Raw genomic sequence first — 23,142 nt, forward strand, 5'->3', positions numbered from 1 at the left:
TCTCATTAGATGTTAGAGACAGAAGGTTTTCATACTTTAGATGGTAGTTTCAAACCATCTGAGAGAGAAATGTTCTTGGGGTTTCACAATGGTCAGTTCTTGAACCATTAATTCTTGGCTATTCAATTCGGCCACAGTCCAGCAGGTTTTCAATGTTTCCCTGCTCCAACTCACATAACTGAAATTAAATGGGTCCAACAGCCTATGAAGTTCTGCACAATAACTCATTAATCTGTGTCAGATGTGTTGGAGCAGGGAAACATGGAAAACTTAGGACTGCAGCCCTCATAAGGCTGAACTGAATAGTCCTGCTCTATAATGTTTCCACACTTCCACTTGCTATCATCATAAAGAATCATAACACTTTCCTCTATTCGTATGCTCTGACTGTGTAACATAAAATCCTTTTCAAAATCTTTTGAGCGTATAAAACATTTAATGGTTCAGCTCTTCATTATTTCTCTGATTGTTTACTGTGTTCAACCTCTCAGATCAGGTCAGCTAGCAAACTATCAGACCGGACTAAAAGCTCTAAATTACAAATGATAATAATAATAAATAAAAAAACACCCATCTTTTAGCTTAAAATCAGGTTTTATTTGGTTGTGTGAAACAAATGAAGAGATTACACAGGTTATGTGAAAGATTAAAAACACAGAGACACATTACAAGATTACAGCCACATGGTAACAATGCATACAAAACAAAAAAATTACTTTTATAAGCACATGCCTATTGTCACTTGCTGGATGCTGGTGACAAATTTTACTAATTATTCCACTATTATTCCAATAGTTCAGTGCTCAGTTCAGCAGAACTACAGTTTTCTCATTTGCTTTGGCTCAAGTCTTGAATGCAAACTATTTATTTTAGAACCGTATGCTTAAGTATGTGAGCATTTAGTTTGTTTACAACAGAGCTGAATTAATCACTTGGCAAGTTGCACATCTTTTCACTCATATATTTTAAAAGTTAACTCAGTTGTCCACAGTTTGCACAGTTGCTTGTACTTTTTTTCTAACTGTGGTCACAACAAAAACTTTCCTGGATTTGACCTCAGCTGGGGCCTTTCTGTTTAGTTTGTATGTGCATACACATGTTTTTTACATGTACTCCAGCTTCCTCCCACAGTTCAAGAACATGCATTATAGATTGTGGTTGTTTGTCTTGTTTGTCTCTCTGTTGGCCCTGTGAAGGACTGGTGACCTATGCAAGGTGTACTGTGCCTCTTGCCTGATAGCAGCTGGGCTAGACTCCAGCTCCCTCTCAACCCTGAATTGGATTAAGCGGGTATAGAAAATGGATGGATGGATTTGTAACCTGACACAGCAGATAATTCATGACATAAGACCTGACATTTTGTTTGTGACATCACAATTCCCTTCACAAAGTAACATGACTTGCTGTCCATAACTGATGAGATTAAAACTACCATTTTGACATCATTTGAGGTATGATGTTATGTTATTCTAGTAAAATGAGGGGGAAAACCTCAACTGTAATTTGTAGGAATTTATCTGCCCTGGTGAACATGACAGGATGTGTAAGTGGAGCAGGAGAATTTGTATAGTTTGATAATGCAATGAAAAAAAAAAATGCTACATGTTCTTATTACAGTAAATGTACTATGTTTCTATGTATATTTGACTCATTTCTGACCAGTGCAGTCTGATTTTGAAGCATCTATTAAATATTTTGGATGATTGAATAAATGTGTATACAAGTGAGACCTGGCATGTCATCTGCTGTCACGTGAAATAGCTTTTACATCTTAAAGAAGTATCAGAAATAAAATCTTTTCAAAAAATGAGCCAAAGTGATGGGAAAAACTGTCAGACAGTTAACTGCATTAAATTGCCTGTGGTAGCATGCAGAGTACATAATGAATTCTGCTAATCTATCTTCACATAATTAAGTATATTAATGACTGTTTTATACCATATTTATACCATTTGCATCTATAGTCGCATAATATTGTGAAAATATATAATACAAAATTGTATAATTGTTGCTGTGTTTGCCTTAATCTCTTCACTTGCGTTTAGACTCGAGGGCCTTAATGAGCGGGACCCACCGAGATGTGCTGCGGCCTTTTGCTGTGGCATGACTCAAGCTGGGCCACATGTTGCCACGGACGCTCACAGGTCCGTCGTACTCGTCAGCCTCAGAAGTGATCTCCATCTTCTGAATGATGAGTTTCAGTAGGCAGTGCTGCTTCTCCAGCATGCTTGACATCTCTTTCATCCTGCAGAGAAAAAAAATCAATTCTTGCTGTTCAGTGACAGTTCAGTTCACAATTAAACTTAGATTATAGTCAGACTTTTAGAAGGTGTACTCACTAAATGACTGCATATATTTATTTGAAGTAGTACAGTAAGTCACCACTAGGGGCGGCTCATGTATCAAAAACGATCTTATCACTGCTTGGTGGCATTTTGCTCTGAACCTCCACACTTTGTTTATTGCTGTTAACTGTATTTGATGTAAAAACTTAAAATTAAATACATTATCTTTTCTTTTTCTTAGGACTGAACTTGCATACTTGAGATTTTAGGGAAGAAGAAGAAGAAGAAGAAGAAGAAGAAGAAGAAGAAGAAGAAGAAGAAGCATCCCATTTATAAGGTAGTCTGTCATGTTTTGATGTATAGCCTCAGTCTCCCACATCCCAAAAATTCAACATGCCTGGACAGCGAACACCTCTTCTTTTCTTGGTTCTTGTTTTACATTTCACATAAAAAGCTTTCACACTATTAGTTAATACTGTTGGAAAGTTTCAGGCTTATGATCCTTTCATGCTTTGAATCATTCTGGGTACATGACTCTCCCTCTTATTCTGTGGCTTCTTTAGGTCACCTGTGAATTGTTTGTGTTTGACCAACATCTAGATAGCAATTTCCACCTCTACTATTTAGGGTAAGTTTTTACTTTTAGATAAACAGCTTCAATTACTCTCAAAGTGTAAATATTGCAGCTTATAAACCTTAAACTTTACACCAGTCAGCTAAAACTGAAGAAGCCTTCCGGACGAGAGATGAAATCTTCAAGAACCAAGAAGTCTGGTTACCCTCTGATGCTTTACCTGGACTTCTGCTTTCTGATTTCATTCTCAAGCAAAGTGCAGCTTTGTGACTTTGACTTCATATGACTCCAGACTTCATTTTGTTCCTCTTCACCTGAGATGAGTTGTTTTAAGAAGTGCTGCAAAAGTGTACAGCATTAATGATGAAGGAATACTATATTCATCAAAGTCAGAAAAACATGTTTTCACTTGGTAATAAACATACCTTGGAGCACTTGCGATTGGGATAGATGGTGATGGAGGGCTTGTCGACTCTTTTCATAAACCAGTATGGGAGCTTGTCTTCCAGAGCAGTGTGAAGATCAATCTAAGATTAGAAATTCAAATATTCATTTAGCCAAGATGGTTGTTATGTTTTACAAGTCACATCATAAGCAAAATCAGCCAGCCTTGGGAATTTCTCCAATTAATCCGCAGATCCCATTTTCCTTGTAGAAGATCGGAGGGACACATTCTGACTACTTATGAGGTGGGGGACATACAAATGTTTATCATCCACTATAATTAGTAAATATAAAAGCTAGTACGAGTTAGCTGGAGCTTAGAAAGCTAGCTTACCAGTCTAGTAGTTATGAATTTATGAATCTAGGATTCATAGACCCGAGCCACTTTAAAGTTTTAAAGATCCACTCCGTCACTTTTCAACCTTAAAACTCATTTCGGACTCATCTGATGGCACAGTAACATTTATTATGTGCATTTCTGAAGTCATTGCTGCCTAGCAGCTAGGGCTGGGCGGATCGATAATATCAATACCAAGGCAAGTATCAGTATCGATCGATACCGGCGTGATGAGATTGATAAGAAAAGAGCCAACTAATAGTAGGTTTTACTTTGGTTTAGCTAAGTTACACTTTTGACTTTTGACTTTTTACTGAGAAAATGGCAAAAGTTAAGTAGTCCATCTTTAAGAGTTTTTTTTTTTTTTTCATGGTAACAACTTTAAAATGTCAACTCTGAGGACACAGATTAGTTTTCTTGCTATGGGCTTTTCCTTTGCTACTGTTTGTCACTTCCATTTTGTAAAGCTGTCAAACTTTCTTCATTCTCAAATCTGGCATCTACACATTGGTCCAGTGGTCCACTTGTCCATGACTCTTTGAGTCAGTCTAGTTCTCATTCTACTGCTGTTCTGTCTTTCTCCCTGAAAACTGACTGTTGTGAAAGCTACCTCCTCCTCATCTACACCTCCCCATGTTGCTGCAGATGGAGCCTCATCAAAAGTCTGCCACCTCCAAATTCACCACCATTGTCTAGGCTCTGGGGTCCTGTGTTATCTCCCATCATGTCACAGTCTGCATTGACACAGCATCAGTGTAATCACACTGTTATTTTTACTCTAATTATTTGTACATCAGCTTTTCTTGTTCATGAATTTAATTTTATCTCTCATTGAAATATATTGAACCATATTCTTAGGCACTGTCACTATAACCATAGGTAGCAAAAAAGATGAATTTGTGCAGGACATTATAAGTCTTAAAGAAAATAATGATTTGGTTTGTGTTTTATAGCCCTCAAAATATTTTCCCTATAAATAACAATGATTTTGTTTAATTTTCCATGAATTTGTCAACAAGGCCTCAAGAACAGCACACAGGTTTGCCATTACACTCCTTGATTCTTGTCTAATTGATGGTTAAATATCAAGCTATGTCAGACATTGTAAACTCAGAGTAAGGTAGAAAAAGAGTGTAAAACATTTTTAGAAAATGCTGTTTACACAGACAGGCCAGATCCGCATTTACCTGCATTGCTATTCGTTTCAGGGCAGCATTTCTTTGAACTTCAGCAATATCTCCAACTGCTAAACCGATCTTCAATACAGAAAAGAGAAAAAAAAAACATGGAGCTTAAAGTTTTTTTTTTGTTTGTTTGTTTGTTTTTTTAATAAAAAGTTTTTGTTTGAGAAGTGACATTGCCAAGAAGTAATCATTGTTCACTGGAAATGCAAAACAATTTTGGCTTAATGTTTTTAGAAGATGCTCACCATCAGGTTCACCAGCAGGATTGGCATCAGCAGAACAAAGTGCACAAAAATAAAGTATGTCATGAGCCGAAAGGGAAGCTCATTTTTCAGAAGAGCATCCAGGAAGTTGCCCTGGTAGTTAAGTTCCCCGACCATCATCACAAAGGTTTGCATCACTGAGAGCGGCACACTGCTAAATTCCCTCTAATGGCATAAACAGAATATCAATTTATTATGATTTAGTATAGAGAAGGACAGAAGAAAACCTTTCTAACACAATCATGTTTTCTAAAATGCCTGGCACCTACTTAAGCAGTAGGTTTTGTTTCATAATGCTATAAGAGTTTTGAGTGACTGAGGGGTCTAGACTGCAGGCAGGCCAGTTTATCACCAGCAAAAACCTGCATATGAACCGCTACAAGTGCTCATCATTGTCCTTGTGTGCCTGCAGTTAAGTATAAATGAGCCCTGAGATTTGGATCTGTGGGACTACTCACAGTATTTGGGACATTATTATGTTTTTTGTTGTTTTTTTTTCAAACATCAGGTTAAGCTGATATGAAATGTCCTGTCTTTGTGCCCCAAAGAAGGTTAAGTTTACTTGTGGTACTGCTTCTCTCTTACCTTGTTGAGCATCAGGGCATAAAATGCCAGGCTGAAGGCCAACATCAGGTACATAAACAGCATCACAATACGGACCAGTGTCTTTAAGATCTCCCCAAACATCACAACATAGATGCCAACACCCTCAAACCTGGGAAAATCAGGAAGATTTAATACCTTAACAACATGAAAAAACACTGCTGGAATGCATGAGAAGTACTGAAGTCAGAGTAAACCCACCTCTGGAGATAAAGAAGAAATGCAATCCAGGAGTTTAAAACTCCGAATGCCCCTGCTTGCCAGTGAAAAGAACCCTGAACATTCAGCATGAGGGGAATGACAAATAAAAGAGAGAAAACAGCTGATGTCCAGTCTGCGAAGTTGGAATAATCCCGGAAGTAATTCCGGCGCTTGAGAGGAAAAAGAACAGGCAAAATGTTAAAAATATAGCCTGAAACAACTCGACATAAAATTGTTTAGAGTAGATGATGACGTGCTCTACAGCACAGTACCTGCTGTGACATCTGCACTATTTCTTTCACTACGGAGTAGATGTTCATGACCAAAACCATCACCATGCAGAAGGACAAGAATACACTTTGCTGTGAAATTAAGAACAATGTCAAGCTTTATTAAATACTTGAAGGTTTAATTATCTTATAGTGAGCTTTAATAGCTTTATGGGTTTACATAATTAGATTTAATGACAACATTTTGAAATATGACTAACAGTGCTGTCATAACTACCTCTCTGAAAGATACAGGCACCATGATGATTTCATGCTCGCCTGTGTCGGTGCTGTTCATCGAAGGTCTGAGTCTCACAATCAGGTGAGTGAAGGGCAACAGCCCTAACAGGTACAAAAACATGTTGAGCAAATGGGCCTTGCTTCCATAAGCAAGCCTGTGGACAAAGAAGACATCAAAGGGTGAAATTTGAAATAAATCACTGTAAATTTGTGGAAGAGTGACTGTCTTCTCATCCTGAATACACACCACTTCATTGCCAGATACTTCTTGCAGACAGGGTGGTTGAGAAGTTCAATTCGGTTGTACTGCACCATTGCCTGCAGAGTGTAAAAAAAGAGCAAATCTAAAAGTGTTAGAATATTATGAATCCCCATATGCATAGTGTAGGATGACAGTTCAACCATGAGGGTAAAGATCTGTTTTTGTAATGAATTATTGTGATATTAAAAAATAAAGTAGTAGTTTCTGTGCAGATGACTATGCAACACTGATTGCACAACTCATTAGATTAATGAACACTTGTTTACAAATTAAAACTCTTTTTAATCACAATCAGTGTCAAGTTTTTTTGTTTCAGTCAGGGTAAACTAATACACTCTTATATGTACTGCAATGCGTTGTTAATTTATCTGCTGTTTATAGCAATTGTGCCTGCTTTCAGATTCTATTGCAACTCACTGAGAGTTGGTTGTGTTACTTTCTTCGGTACATCCTGATCAGTGAGGGCATTAACATCCATCTGTATGTGTATGATGTGTGCAGAAGCCTTTTATGAAAAGCCTGACCGACTGTTTGTCTGCACTGTTTTAAGATCCTTTAAGATTGAGCTGACAAACCCTGGTCAGATGTTCCTATGAACACGAGTGGATAAGTCTACAGAGCTTAATTAGCGAGCAATGCGTGACTAACATAAAATGTGACTGCTTATAAATCACAGGGGAGCGGAATATTAGCATTTTCATTGCACTTAAATTATACTTGGGGTCAAAAGTTGCTTACGTTGACAGCAGCTAGCGGTTGAACCTTCACGGAATCATCAGTTAACTTCTTTGCTGAAATAGGAGCCTGAAACCATCTGAAATTGTATTCAATCTACACCACACACACACAAAAAAAAAAGGAAAAAGGTTATTTTTCTGACAGACAATTAAAATGAGTTTAACATTATGATTCTGCAACTTGTAGATAAATTACGTTGTAATCAGGGCTGTTGTGGTCATCATCAGACTCCCTCACACAGCGGTCCAGGAGGTGCTGTTGAAGGAAGTTGCAAATCACTGTAATAGAGCTTTATATCTTTGCTCAGTGCTCAATCAAACAGGTTACATAACACAAAACTGTAGAAAGATGTGAGTTACAATCACTATGTGCAGAAATTTAAGATATGTATATATATATATATATATATATTTTTTTTATTTTATTTTTTTTCCTTTGCTAGGGGCAAACCTTGCAGGTCTCAGGCAGAAACTCAATCATGTCTAGTATGGGGCACCGCTGGTTAGTACCGGGAATGAATTCTTTCATTGCTTCATCACATCTGGAAGAGGAGAAACTCAGATATATCTTAAAGCCACCAAAGTATGCAATAAATAAAATATAGCTTGCTACATCCCAATGGTTTTGTTTAGGAGATCAGCTGTGATGGTCCTATATCATTTTAACACCTGTGACTAAAAATGTGGGAATTAATGAAAAACAAAATGTCTTTTTAACATAATAAGAAATCTATCTGACCCCTTAAGCTAAATAAACAACTTTAAACATACTGGATCAGCACCCACTAAGAAAAATGTGATATTTTAACATCCATTATAACAGCTTGTTTCTATCTTTGTATCAATAACATACCTGCCACTGTCAATCACAGCATTGACCACCTCTTTCTTTGCATTTTGCACAGCTTCATGCAGGAATGAAGTATAATTCTTGTTTAAGATGATTTCTGCCCCTCTGGCCAGCAACAGCTTGACTGCAGCTACATGTCCCACTCTTGCAGCGATGTGGAGCGCAGTGTTCTGGCAAGTCAACAATATAAGAAGAGACTCTGCATTTATTACAGTAATATATAATTTAATGCTGATGATAGTTGTTATCCTGCAGATTTTTTTGCATGTTAATTTTTTTCAGTCTATCCATGAAAAAGGTAAGGTCTGTCTTAAAATTGCCTCTTAGAAAAAAATTTAATGCATAATTAAAAAATGGATTTTGCTTTTGAGTTGAATTTTGAAATATCAATAGTTTTACCCCATCCTCATCAGTTTTATCCAATAACTTGATGTTGGCTGACAGTAGGATGTCCATTGTTTGTGTGTACCCTTCAGATGCAGCGTGGTGAAGACAAGTCCATCCTTTATAGTCACTGTCAAATAAATTATTAAATAGATTTTTAAAAGCATGCAGGGTCTATGAGGTGCACAGAAATATAAAAATAATGATATAGAATGACATGCTTTTGCATAACGGCGTGCTGTTTATGCTTGACAACAAACATTCTCCATATATGCACTTGTTTAGGTTTACCTGTGGAACAAAGCTCCTTTACGTAGCAGCAGGTGAACCACCTTAGTGTGTCCCCCTTTTGAAGCTAAATGGAGAGGTGTCAGGCCCCGCTCATCACCTTCATTTAGCAGACGCGAGTCTGTGATGGTCTCCAATAGCCGATGACAGGTATTGATTCGTCCATACCTTAAAGAAAGGAAGAGGAGAGATATTGAGCTGAAGAAAATTTTTTCAGCCTTCTGAATGAATGAATAAAACTTTATTGTCATTGCAACAGGTGCAGTGAAAACAGCTTTTCCTCATCCTGGAAAAAAAAAGAAGTTGCAATTCATTTGGTTGCAATCTGCATGTCACTGCATCATTTGCAATGGAGCTTTAACAAATACATGGACTCATTCACAAATATACTGCATATCACATCTTTACAAAGGCAAGCTTCTCCACTATGAAGATGCTCTGGGACTAGATCAGCAGTCTTATTTAAAAAAATCAGAAGAAAAGCTTAAAAAAAGGTGGTAGATTTCTACATAATTAAACCTCATACTGTATCTTCACGTGGCAAGCTGCTGATTATTTTCAGGGACGAAAGCATGTAAATATGACATTTCTTTATCCCTTAGACAAAATAGTAAAAGAAATGCCAGTAATGAATTGTACTGCTGGAAACTGTATGAGGACATGGTCCCTCTGTGTTTTAACAATGATCATTCTTTGCATTTTAATAAGGTAAGAAACACATTGTTTCTGCAGAGTGGTCCATGTAGGAATAGGAAATGAGGTTTTATGGGAGTTAAAGTGTTATTTTTAAGTATGTTCTTCTTCTGCCCCCTTGCTTTAAGGAAATGGTTGATCATAATAGAAAAATCGATAAGAATAATGTTAAATGCTTACACTTTCACACTCTTTGTAACATTTCTTTATATGTGCCAAATTAATTGAACTGTATTCTTCTAAAAGTCCTTGTGAGGTCACTGAATAATAGGTATGTCACCGCAATAAATCTTCAAAAGGCTGTTGAGTGTAGAAATTTCTCACAGGATTAAAATAGCTAGACAGTGTGGAAACATTTCTAAATGTGCTGGTGTTCATTTTTCATCAGTTGACTGTAGCTTAATTATAAAGGGACAGTAAAAAGGCATTGCTTTAAATCATTTTAAAGTTTTCAGATGTAACCATTAAAAATAAACAAGCAAAAACTTGCAAGAAGTACAAAGTCTGATTTTGTGATTTTCTGTGGGATTATGATTTCTGTGGGATGGGAGTGGAGGGTCCATCTCTCCATCTCTGGAGTACTTCAGCAATAAAAAGTAACCAGATATATTGTATATTCCAATTATATAAAAGGAACAGAGTGGATACACAGTCTTCAGCTAATAGTGTCCACTGTCAAAATGACATTATATGAAGTTTTTTAAAGAAACTTTAAAAATAAGTCAGGTCAAACTAGTGTTTTTGGATCAATGGTATGGAAAGTCCTGCCCACAGGGACTAATCAAACTTACTGAGCAGCAAAGTGCAGAGCAGATTTCTTGTCCTTGGACTTGCATGCGAGGCCAACCTGCCCCGAGAGGCCCAGCATGTTCTTCACTGAGTCATGAATCCCCAGCCTGCAGGCGTAATGCAAGGGGGTGCAGCCCTCATTATCCTCACAGCTCAGCAATGCCTTCACATTGTTTTGCTAGAATGAGGCACATCATATGATGAATATGTTGTATTCATGCATAAAGTAAATAACAATCTACATGTAGATAAAGCACATCAACTTTCATTTACAGCCTCTTTCTCACAAAGGCTGGGACAATGGCTAAAATTAAATTAAAAAATTTAAGCTATAATTCATTAAAAATAGTGAAAAAATGACTACAAAACTAAACAATATTATATTTTCTTGCATTAGGAAAATATGTTCATTTTGAATGTAAGCTATGTTAGTAAGAAAATTTTGGAAAAAATGGTTGAGGGGCATGTCTAACACCTTTGGGATTGCAGCTGACCCTTCTCATCCTGGACATGATCTATTTGTCCCTCTCCCCTCAGACAGGAGGGTACGGTCCATCCGGACCAGAACCTCCCGCCATATGGACAGCTTCTTCCCCTCTGCTATCAGACTCATAAACACTAAATAACTTTATATCAGACTCATGGACAATCAGCTACTCAGTATCGGACTCATAAACACCAACCAACTCTACCATTTGCACTGTGATATTTGCATGTTGTCCACTCCACACTCACACACTAGTTTAGTTATACTGTCTTTATTGCATGCCCTTATTTAGTTATTTATTTCCCGTTACTAGTCTATGTTCCATGTTCCATGTTGCACCATTGCGCCAAGAAATATTCCTAGTCTGTGAAACCTTCACTGACAATGGTAATAAAACTGATTCTGATTCTGATTCTGATTCGCTGCCAAAAAGCAATTGCTGTACAGTTACAGTTGTTCTACAGGTTGGAGCCTCCATTGTCATATTTCTTTAAATTACATGCTGTCAGTGGGTCACAGATCTGGGCAGCAAGAACTCCACTCTGACACACTGTAATATGTGCAGAATGTAAATTATGCATTGCTTTGCTGAAATAAGCAAGGAATTCACTAACAAAAACATTGTCTGGATGGCAGCATGCAGGTATGCTGCTCCAAAATGTACATAAATTTTTATCATTAACCTTGCCTTGAAAAATAATGCAAGCTTTACAAGTGCTGTGCCATCACAAATGTAAGACAATGAGCTGTGTACTGATGTAGGAAGGTATTCAATCAAAATAGCCAAAATAGGTTGTTTGTTCATACTTTCAAATATGACCAATAGGGGTATAACAGGGAAATATGACACATACGAGCAATTTCACATTAGAGCAAGTGCCATTATCCAGTGTTTCATTTAACAAGCTACATATCTCATTTTATCTCTTAAATGACTCAGTTTGAGATGGACATGTCAGTTTTTAATGCTACACAATCCAGTGATGGTACATTAAACAATAGGACTGCATGATTTGTTGTTTTTTATACAGTTTTAAACTAAACATATCATTTGCATTTCAGGCTGTTTCTTTACATTTTATACAACACTCCAGCTTTGCACACAGATACACAGAGATCCCAGTAATAGACTGTTACACCTGTTCACTAATTTTAAAACTGGTCCAATTTTGGATATTTTAGAGAAAGCCTTAAATATTTAAACAATGTTTGGCTCTGAGAGTTCAATGATCGTCATTAGCCAGCTATGAATGAGTGTGGCCTCTCGCTGCAGAGCTCAAGGCAAATTGATCAAGGACGGTACACTAATTAATTTTCAATAGCTTAATGACATTTCTGTTTAGGCAACACAAAGTAAATTTACAAAGCTACAAACTACTTATTGAGATTACCTGCAGCACTTCTTCTGAGAGATTTTTCAGGCCTTTGGGTTGCAGAATGGCGAGGTGAAGGAAGTTACAGCCACATTTGTCTGTTGCAGTAACATCAGCCCCTTAAAAGACATGAATACATGCATACAGTTAAACATCGGCATAATCAAACACATTTAAAATGATATGAGTATTACTAGTCATGATACACAGCATTACAGCTCACCCTTTGACAGCAGCAGAGCTACGGTTTTCCATGCTCCACAGAAGGTGGCCAACAGCAAAGGAGTGTTTCCTTTACAGTCGGTGCTGTTAAGGTCTGCATCCTGAGGAGACAATGCACTCATGTCTCAACATTACAATGGTCATCTTAAAAAACGTTCAGTTACTATATGTAATGTAATCACTAATATTGTGTAGGTATTTTGCAAGGATAAACATTAAAATTGTCATAAGAAAGAAAAGTCCACCTTAATACACTGCAGTGTTAATTGTGCTTTTTTTCCTGAAACAAGCGTTCAGGTTTTCTAATCAGTGATGCCCCTTTCTGCCTTTGTGTCCAGATTTGTTTCCAAGAACCTCTTCTCAACACTCCTAAACAAACCCAATTCCCTCTTATTTTTTCCGATCATACTCATACATTGTTTAAGCCAGTGTTTCAACATGCTGAATGTTGTTCCTTGTTAAAAACAATCCAGAGTGTTATCACAATTTAGATTAACTCAATCCTGCTGAAATGTGCACATTTTGGGGAAAAGCAAAAGATTCCAAAAAGCTTGCACATAGTACCCAAACATCCTATAATTCAGAGTGTTAAAAGTAAAAAAACAATATAACACACTCAAGGGCACAAACAAGTTGGTACTCTGTAATGTTTCTCCTGCAGAAATCATTAGTTATGAGAATGCTGACTTTTTACCTGAAACATACAGGTTTAATCCTGAACTTCTTCCACATTAATATGTGAGTAAACATTAAGTGGCACTTAAAGTCCACTCCTTACTGTACGACTCCAGTAAGACCCCTTTTATATTATGCACATCCTCTAAATGTGACCAGCTGAGAGGACAAAATCTGCTTTTGTATAAAAATTGATTAATTACATAGAATAAAAAAATGGATAAATTAGAAACAAGCACATGAACAGGAATTAAATATGTAATGTTTTTGAAGTAGGTTTGTTTGAGGTCCGTCTGTGTCTTACCTGCAGTAGACAATAGTCAGATGCTCTCAGTTTGGAGAATCAGGATAAAATTATATAATAGAAGAGTTAAGCTAACAGCTACTCAGGGCTGGGCCATGAAAGAGCAAATTGTAGCATTTGAATTTGCACCAGATTTTGCATAATTTACTACTACTACTTCAAAAAATGTTTAAGCTGAAAAACACTCATGTTGCTCTGCATGATTGCATGCCTGGTGATGGCTGATTGTATTCTTCTGCAGATCACCTAAGTATGTCAGTAGTTGTTTCAAACTTGCTTGAGAGCATTTTGCATGGGATTTCTTTTCTAAATGTGTAAAACAGGGTAAGTGTTTGTGTTTTTGGAGGATTTTCACTTATTTTTACTGTATCAAGGTTGCCACTTTGGAATTAGCCTGACTGTTGATGTTCCTCATTGGATTTTTTAGATGCCATATTTTTTTTGCTTTCTCTAAGACTTCTTCGTCTTCTGTATGTGTGAACCCTGACTGATAAATTCAAAAGGATGTTTATGTTCACATACTGTAGGATTAGCCTTTCAAAGCATGTCTCAGATCATTTCTTCTCTTCATAATCAAATATTAAACATAAAAGTCAACAAGTTGTTTTAATGAGATTATAAGAGATTATAGTAAGTCTTTATTATCAGTATAGGGACTCATAAAACCCATTCCAAATGAATCAATAAAATTACCATCTCGTTGAATGCATTTGGAAGCATTAAAATTGGTTTACCTTAATGCATGGATTAACAGTGGGTAGGGAGCTTTTGCAGGGGATCAGGTTTCAGCAAAAATACCAGTTTGCTAATTAGCACATCTGGCTCTCAGCAGCCAGATCGTTTCCTTTTTTCTCCCCTCTCCTTTTCTCCTGCACTCACTTTTCCACCCGGTTTAACCACTTAACCACTTTTTTTTAGCCAAATAAAACAAAAGTTAACCAGGAAACAACTGTTGCTTGCTGAGATAGTAATAGGGCAGTACTAAGAAGAGGGTGGTCATGTCCCAGCATGCAACACACCATAATGTACCTTCACATTCATATTGTTAGCCACAGCCGTTCAGACCCACATATGCAATAAAACAAGAATTATATAAACAAATAAATTACATTTTTAATCATCAAAGAGCATATACTGAATTTGCCATCTGTTTGCTGGTGTTTGCCAGATGAGATCACGTTCTTGTAATGTCAGAGATAAACACAGGTTTTTTTTCCACTCTGTCTAGTGTTTGCTAATGGAATTAATTTACATTAAATAAACTTGGACTCGAGTTCCCTCTTAGCAACACATTTCTGTTAAAACAGTTTTCATGCAACAGATGGTGACAGATGGTCTGTAAGCTATGAGCAGCACCTTGAACATTTATTAAGCTGAGCATTTTTTTTTTTAAGTCAAATACTGGGTAATTATTGTAATGAGTTCACATATTAAGAAAGAACTCAGCAGTAAAACATTGCAGTAATTTATAAAAAGTCTGCAGGGTTTGATGTCAATGTGTCTAATACACACACACAAAAATGCAATTTTCATTGCAATTTCTTGCTAATAAGACCAGAGATTAATAACATAAATGATCCTTGATACTGAAGCAGGGTGTTTCCTGTACATAACAGATATGCAGTGTGTTCATGTATATTTGTGTGTGTCTTATTTACCAAAGAAATGAGGTACTCCGCCAGCTCGGTGTGATCAAATATTGTAGCCCTGGAAAAGTAAACACATGTGCTGTAAACCAGCGCACATGACTCTGAGAGCCAAAGTCTTAGTCATACAGTCGGATGTTGAACGAAGTTGATTAAATTCCAACTCTGCTTCGTCAGCATGATATAACAGCTAGATTTTCCTTTCTGGTTACATGTTTTATCTTCTGGATTGCAGTGATTCCTTTTCCTGATGCACATTAATTCCCTGAAGTCTGCCAATGCTCTGCATTTTTAGAGGCTAGTGGATGATTTCCACAACTGAATGACTGACTGAAAAATACTTGGTCAACCAGATGTCTGCAAATCCTGTGTCCCAAAATAGAGGGAAACAAAGTTGTCTGGTTAGAGTTGAGGGATTAGACATTATACTGGTCAGATTATTCAGGGTATTTTCTAGCATATCATTGCAATGTTATCAAAATATAAATCCATCAGACACAAAAGACTTTAGTCTTTTACTCTGCCGCCTGTCTGTGCCATCACAAATAACTTTTACATAAAATTGATATTCAGTGCAGTTAATTGTTGTTTTTAGAGAATAAGAAAGCTAATAATTAACTAGTTGCAATTATTACATATTGACTTAAGTGATGAGTCTGTTTTAAACAGTTCAATCTAAAACAAGATTAACTATAACAAAGTTACTTATAAAGTCACCCACAATGCAAAAATGAAAACTGGATTAATATTTAAGCCCATTCAAGAAATCTGTACTCAAACTATTCCATGTTGATGTAAAATCTCCTCCTCAGTTCTGCCCAGACAGGTGACAATTTTGTTTGTCTGGTCAGTCTGTTAGATGTGATGAGGCAGATGGCTTCCTGTTTGATCTGTGATATGATATATATATATATATATATATATATATATACTGACACTCCTATGATGGTGACCTATTAGTGTTTATTAATACATATAAAGGCGTCTTTTACACCTTCTATTGCATTTTCCCTGTGGGGATAAAATATTTTTTAATTTAATTTAATTTAATTTAATTTAATTTTATTTTATTTCTTCTGCTTTAGTTTAAACTTTGCCGCTATAACCACCTGGTTGCTCTGTTGCACTTCTACTTAAATCCACTAAAACTTCTACCCGGATGTTGTCCACATCCCACCCTCTTTCAATCTGAGATCAGTATTTTGTAAAAACAGAAAGATTAATACCAAATTTTTTACAAATACAGTCCCAGATGACAAAGTCATTACTATAAGTTTGGTAACACAGGTAACAGCTCTACAGCTGCGTGCTGCTGGTCATCCGGTCAACTGATGTAATTCTACAGTGCTCACTTAACAGGTAACAGAATATTCTGTTTTTGTTTTTTTTGGGGGGGGTGACATGTAAATATACTGACTGCATGAGAAAAGTAAAATGCAAGTTAATAGACGGGAAGGAGAATAGTGGAACAGTAATGAGTAAAGAGCAGAGGGGGTAAGAGCAACAATTTGACATAATTGGGGTCAACTGTTCAAAGAAGATAAAAGTACAACATAGACGTACTAAGATAGGCAGGGAAGGTTTAAAGGACAGTAGTCAGAGCAGCAAAAGGATGCTATATGAGTTGAAGATGTGCCACTAATGGAGAGATACCCTGAAAATGATAAGCATGGACAGGGTTATGAATGAGCACATCCGAGGGGCCACTCAGGCTGAACAGTTTGAGGACAAAAAAAGGGAGACTGACTTGGCCTGGCTGGGCATGTGTAAAGAAGAGTAGGAAATAATAGGAAGGACAGAGGGTGATCAAGTGAAAGGCGGAAACAAAGAAGAGATTCATGCATATGGACAGGAAGTTGTGAAGTCAGAAATTTTATATTTACTTGCTTGTAGTTAAGTTAAATCACTTTCTTGATATGAACTACATGCAGCCAATGGTTCACTGGCTCAGCTATGAATGAATTAAATCTTTCTGTCACACGATAAACCCAATGTGTTCAGGAATCTCAGTTAATCACCCATCCAGAACTTTCATTCATATTTCCCATCATGCCAACATTCCCTCAAATCCTCTGCTCAGGTAATGGTAGTATGTTTACTAGATTTCAAACATGAGACCCCGATCAAGATAAACATAATTTTGGGTAGAATGACAGAAACCTACCTGTGTAAAGGAGTCTGGCAAGCCCCATCTGTTAGGTTGATGATGTCTTTTACTTGGTCAACAGTGGAGAGCATCAATTTCACAACCTCAGTAGCCCCCTGTGTGCAGGCTAGATGAAGCGGTGTGGATCGATCGTTCTAGACCACAAAAAATTTAAACTTACATATAATGAGGACTGAATGATATATATATATATATATATATATATATAAAAACAAGTGGATAACACATGTATGCAGAATTGATATGCATACAGCCATATCATCTGTGCCCTTACACAGATGCACACTGTACTCTTCTTTAGTGTAACATCAGCAGAGTATCTCCCAGACTGTCAGGCTCAACACAAAGGACTGTAACACAAGCCTTTAATGAGATAACCAGGACTGGCAGGAGGACGCCAGTGATCGCTCCACTCTGCTCCACAGTGTAAGTGGAGGTAATTTGTATCAATTTAGTCAGCCCAAGCTATTACTGTACTCACTATTCCTGCTGTAGCTCTGGCCAGTAGCCCAGGGCTAGACATAACCATTAGTCCCAGATGGGTGTGATAAGCCTGACGTGTTCTAAAAGTAAAAAAGCTGCGATCTTTTTGCCAGCAAAATGTTTTACAGGTGTAGGCAAATTGCATTTTGATTGAAAAACAAAAATAATGCAAATCTGACAAAGCCCGATGGAAGATGGATAATTACATCTGTAGTTTCTAGGTATTAATATGTTTGATCAGCATGCGTGACAGGAAAAAACAGTGGTGATAAACAAATGAATGTCTGACCTTGTGAATTGTTTATGGAAAGTGTAGATCTATGCAGGTGAGCAAAGAGACTCACTTGCTGTCTTTTGTGACGTGAGTACCTGTTGCTGGTCTATTTTGGCCCCAGAAGCAATGCAGAGACGGATGGTCTCGATATTCCCGCCACGTACAGCCAGATGGAGAGGGCTGCTATTGGACTTGTCTAAATAGTTGATGTGGGACACTGTAGCATGGCCAAACTCCTCTCCTGCCAGCAGCACAGAATTAAATAAACTGTTGTGTAATATTGATATTATATTTTATTCATATAAGACTCTAAATGTTTCTTTTAAGTTTTTCATCCTTTGACTTTAACATGAGGGTTTTTTGTTCTTTTGGAAGTAATGAGTAATCATTCCCGTTGAAGGTGGGTTGTCTGTGTAAAAATCCAAACAACTTAAGCTCAATACTGCACCCATAAACTCTTTTGCTTAGCAATGAAGACATCATAATAAATATTTTGTAGACATACTAAACATCCTCCTACATTTCCAAATTAACCAAACAGACCTCCCACCGTAGATAAGCATACAGACAGTTTGTGGCATCTGGTCTATGTATAAAGTACACAAACTTTTTCTCCCACCCCCCCCCCCCCCCCCCCCCCCCCCCTTGGGGCTAAGGTGAACTCTTGTTATCTATCAGCTTAATGTGCTAGCTGGCCTTGTAAAACGATTTCATTATTGTCAGCACTCTCAGTTTTTGATGAGAGATCATTCCTTTTGTCATACCGGCCTTCAGAATAACTTCCATTGCTTTCTTTGAGCCTGCGAAGGCAGCAGCATGCATGGCAAAATGGCCGAGCTTGTTCTGCTGGCAGAGCTTCGCTCCATGCTTTATCTTTGGCCAAAAGAAAAATAGAGAAGGAGACAGACAAAATAAGACAAAGCTTCATAAGATGCAAAGCTGCAGTTGTCTGAGTGTCAATAAAAGGTGGGTAACAATATGTGTGTTCTGTTCACATGGGCAGTTAGTCTTCTTGTACGCACCAACATGCTGAGAGCCTCACAGTTATTGAGGGAACAGGCCAAAATCAGTGGGGTGTTTCCAAGGTCCCCTTGTAGGTTGGCATCTGTGGCGCTGCAGGACAAAAGCAGCTGTAGGGCCCAGAAACAAAGAAAAAAATTGCATCATCATGATTTTTAAAAAAGTTGATGGACATCCCACCAAATCAATCCATTTCTGCAGAGAAACTGCTAAAGGAAAACAGGAACCACATCTCAGACTCTACAGGCTTCAGTTGGCATGTTAAAGACTAAACTTGAAAAAGACTGAACAAGGAGGCTAAAGCTTGTTTGGAAAGGTTATCAGACGAAACTTTTTTTCTCTCTCTTTTTTTTTAATAACAAACAAAAACATGTAGGCCCAAAAAGCTCATAGCAACTACTAAACACAGTGGGAGAGAGGTGATGATTTGGGATTGCTTTTGCAGCCACAGAATCTCCACAGAAACTCCTGTGTACACCAAAGTATTCAGATATGAGGCCATCTATCTGACATCTATCTGAATGCTTGGATGAAACTGCACCAACAGAACAATGATCCAAACCACAGAATGACTAAAAAATAAACGAATGAAGGTGTTGCATCAGTGCTTCCAGAGTCATTTAAAGGTCTATGAGTATAAATGAATGGCCATAAATCTCAATGAGCTGAATCCATGTAAAGAAGAGTGGGTCAAGATTTCCCCACAATGACGTGAGAGAGTAGACACAAGAGCAAGCGTGTTTTACATATGGTACACTGTTAAACCAACTGGGCATGCTCAGCTGTCTCACCACCACCAGGCTGTTGTGTCTGAGGTTGATCGCCAGGTGCAGAGGGGACAGGAGGGCTGTGTTGAGGATGTTGGGGTCAGCTCCCAGGTCCAACAAAGCCCTGCAACTATCTGCTTTGTTTCTCTCGACAGCCCAGTGTAGAGGCACATTACCCTGCTCATCACAGCTGTTCAGCACTGTGAAATGACAGGTGAGCACATGCAAATACACACATACACACAAATGTAAATGCATTAGATGCTGACATCTCTTATGTGCAGCAGGTACCATACAATCAAATAGTCCATAAGGGAACTTTAAGAGAAAGTTGTGGTAATTCCTAAAAAACAAAAATTTGCAGTGCATCTTATGATCCATGACAGAGGCATGCTTACCCTCTGGGCCTAAGACAGCGGTGATAAATTGAATGAGGTTTGCATGGCCCCCTGCAGCAGCATGATGGAGGGGACTGGCACCACATTCATCTTTCTCACTCAGGACCTCTGGGCTCTTCCTCACCAGGTTTTCCAGGAGTGCCAGGTCACCCCTCTCTGCCAACTACATAGTAAAAATTATTGTATTAAGACAGCACTATGATTGTGATTTCTCAGTTTTCTTTTTTATTATTGTTTTTATTGGTTGTTGATGTAGAAATGACTAATGAGCTGATGTCTGTCTTGGTCAGGACTGGAAAAAAAGACAATCAGAATGTTCTATTCTCAAAGGATAATTAAGTAAATAATAATGGAGAAGAGCAACTTTCTAAAATATTTTTTTTTTTTAGTGTTGATTTCATTAAACACGATAATAAGAATATCAACTAGAAGCACTCAGACAGTTCAGACCTCTGCCAAGTAATATTTTGTCGGAGGTAATTGTAATTGTAATATTTTTTTATGTTTTTTTGACAGTGATTGTGGGCATTAGTTTTTGAGTCAGAAGCTCTAATGGCACAATTATCCCTATCTCCCCATGGGCAGGTGCAAACTTATGTCACAACCTGATTTCTATATTGGTTTTTGATAGAAAATTATCCATAATGTCACACAGTTAAATTTCTACCTTGTGTGTCAAGGCTAGAAAAAGATATAAGGTGAAGCTAGTGGCAGGAGGACTGAATGAATACCCTCATGTCTTTCCACCATCACATTGTGAAGGAGCTGCTAATAAGAAACACTTAAAATTTCATAAAAGTCATCAAAAGACGTTTGTTTTTGTTATTGTAACCAGACATTTGATGGTATTTTTTGGTATCTATACCAAAACCACAAGTTTTAAACAGTAATATCCTGATAAATTTTTATTCACCAGTCACAAAATGATCTGAACAAATATTAACTCATAAGAGCCTGACGTGACATATTTGTCACATATATAGTTTCTGAGACATTTTATGGTAAAAACCTTGCTCAAAATCCTGTTGAACACAATTTGATACTTGTGTTCTGTCCCCTAATAGATACCCAGAAGCAGAAAATCATATTATAATAATATTTTTAATATATCACATGGTAATAAATGGTAGACATCCCCCCCCAAAAATGTAAATTTTTTTGTTACATTTTGTTAAAGGGCCAAATAAAGACCTTATTTTTAATTTTTTAAAAAATGGCTTTTCTTACCATTTTTTTGTGGGTCGGGCCTTAACAGGTTAAAATAAACTACAAGAATCAAAGAAAATCCTATGCTGATTGATGCTGTTACGCTTTAGCAACCTTTTGTTTTGGCCAGCGAATGAGACAAAGTTCACTGATGTGAAGATTTATAATCTTTGAAGATTTTTGTTGAGAAAGACTGCTTTCAGCAAAGTTTTATTAGATTCTGTGAAACTATGTCCTTATATTCACCTATCCTCATATTAAAGTGCATGAAACTGTCAGTCATCGAGTATACAAAATAAAATTCCTTTTACATTTAGGTAGATTTTTTTTTGTCCACACTCAGCAGACACTTGCTCACAGTTCACCCATGTTTTAACACATGGCTCATGGCGAGAACTCAGAGAATCCTGGTGCCTTTTTCTATACCCACTTATTTCGTTGCGGATCTCACTGACTACTCAGAAAGAGGCAGGGTACACCCTGGACACATGTTCAATGTGATCATTCATTCATTCATTCATTCATTCATATACCAAGGCATTTGTATAATGCTTTGGTATATGAATGAATGAATGAATGAATGAATGAATGAATGAATGAATGAATGTATAATGTTTCATAACCTAAAATTAGCCTAGATTCTTTTTTTCTTGTATATTATTGTATATTCTTACTCAGTATCGAATGTATAAATCAAGCACATAGAAAATGTTCTTGCTGCTTTTGCTGGTCTAACTAAAAAAATAAAAAAATAAGCAGCGAACTGCACCTTTAAATCCAAACTGCCTGTAAAATGATTTAATTAAGTCTGAAACTACAAAAAAAAAAGCATGAATTTTTTTAAGGTCTAATTGTAAACAGAACCATAGTTGTAAAGCTTTTTAGGTGTTTGTTTCCTTTTTCAAGGCTAAGATTTGTTCAATACTCAAATCAGAAAAGTTGTTTAGTTTAGTTTGATACATATATATGTATATATATATATATATATATATATATATATACATATATCCCTGTAAATATTTTTACAGGGATAAATATATCCCTGCACATTTATGGAGAGGTCAAATCTTAAGTCTAAGTCTGTGTGTTTACATGATTATAATTGCAGAAATTAAGTAAATTTCTGATTAAATAAGTAAAAGTGTATTTGGAAATATCTCTTGGGTGCCTTATGTACTAAAACCACAGAGTTTAGATTGCTTCCACACTTCTCGTTAAGTAAACTGTCAAACATTTTTACAGACCAATAATCTGTCATGTTACACATGTACAATACAGGAACAGTGCAGGTCTTTCACCTCAACTGCATTTAGGTTTGCCATGGACGCATCTTCTTCCTCCATCACATATGTATAACAGCTGGTCTGCCGGGCCACATCCCTACTGAAGTTCATCACTTAGCTGACAATCTGAAAAGACAATGACAGCAGTTAAAACATAACCTCAAACACACACTCATACACAGAGAGATACATGTTTCAGCAACAGTCAATGATAAAATGCCAAAATAACCAAAAATAACATCTAAATTAAACCCCATTATGACGTATAACAAGCTGAGGATTATTGTGACGAATAGGGCAGCTAATGCCCTGAGCTATAGGTTTCTATTGCCATGGGGGTGACATGGGAGGGAATGACTTTGTCTTTACCCAGAAGGGCATTCAGATCCGCTGAGTGGTTTGGAGGTTGAGGCCCTTCAGTTGAAGAAAGCAAT

At 37.1% G+C, this 23,142-nt stretch overlaps 1 protein-coding gene and 1 long non-coding RNA gene across 2 annotated transcripts; one reads left to right on the forward strand and one right to left on the reverse strand.

Annotated features, from left to right (window-relative positions):
• Window positions 1-594: 594 nt before the first annotated feature.
• Window positions 595-23,142, reverse strand: trpa1b (transient receptor potential cation channel, subfamily A, member 1b). The gene is made up of 28 exons (XM_041967486.1): window positions 23,078-23,142; window positions 22,724-22,834; window positions 20,220-20,382; window positions 19,846-20,021; window positions 19,057-19,164; window positions 18,799-18,907; window positions 18,130-18,275; window positions 17,275-17,411; window positions 15,123-15,171; window positions 12,487-12,586; window positions 12,282-12,382; window positions 10,406-10,581; window positions 8,925-9,089; window positions 8,649-8,763; window positions 8,253-8,419; window positions 7,851-7,941; window positions 7,596-7,655; window positions 7,401-7,493; window positions 6,648-6,718; window positions 6,399-6,555; window positions 6,164-6,253; window positions 5,892-6,061; window positions 5,673-5,802; window positions 5,070-5,252; window positions 4,828-4,896; window positions 3,285-3,386; window positions 3,080-3,198; window positions 595-2,245 (listed from the first exon to the last, which is right to left on the reverse strand). Exons 2-28 carry the CDS (start codon window positions 22,817-22,819, stop codon window positions 2,032-2,034), a joined length of 3,357 nt encoding a protein of 1,118 aa, XP_041823420.1. The 5' UTR covers window positions 22,820-22,834; window positions 23,078-23,142; the 3' UTR covers window positions 595-2,031.
• Window positions 3,633-11,284, forward strand: LOC121628462. The gene is made up of 3 exons (XR_006008179.1): window positions 3,633-3,644; window positions 8,971-8,973; window positions 11,204-11,284. It is a non-coding gene; the product is annotated as an uncharacterized LOC121628462 (long non-coding RNA).

Source organism: Melanotaenia boesemani, chromosome 18 (assembly GCF_017639745.1).
Source record: "Melanotaenia boesemani isolate fMelBoe1 chromosome 18, fMelBoe1.pri, whole genome shotgun sequence".
NCBI lineage: Eukaryota > Metazoa > Chordata > Actinopteri > Atheriniformes > Melanotaeniidae > Melanotaenia > Melanotaenia boesemani.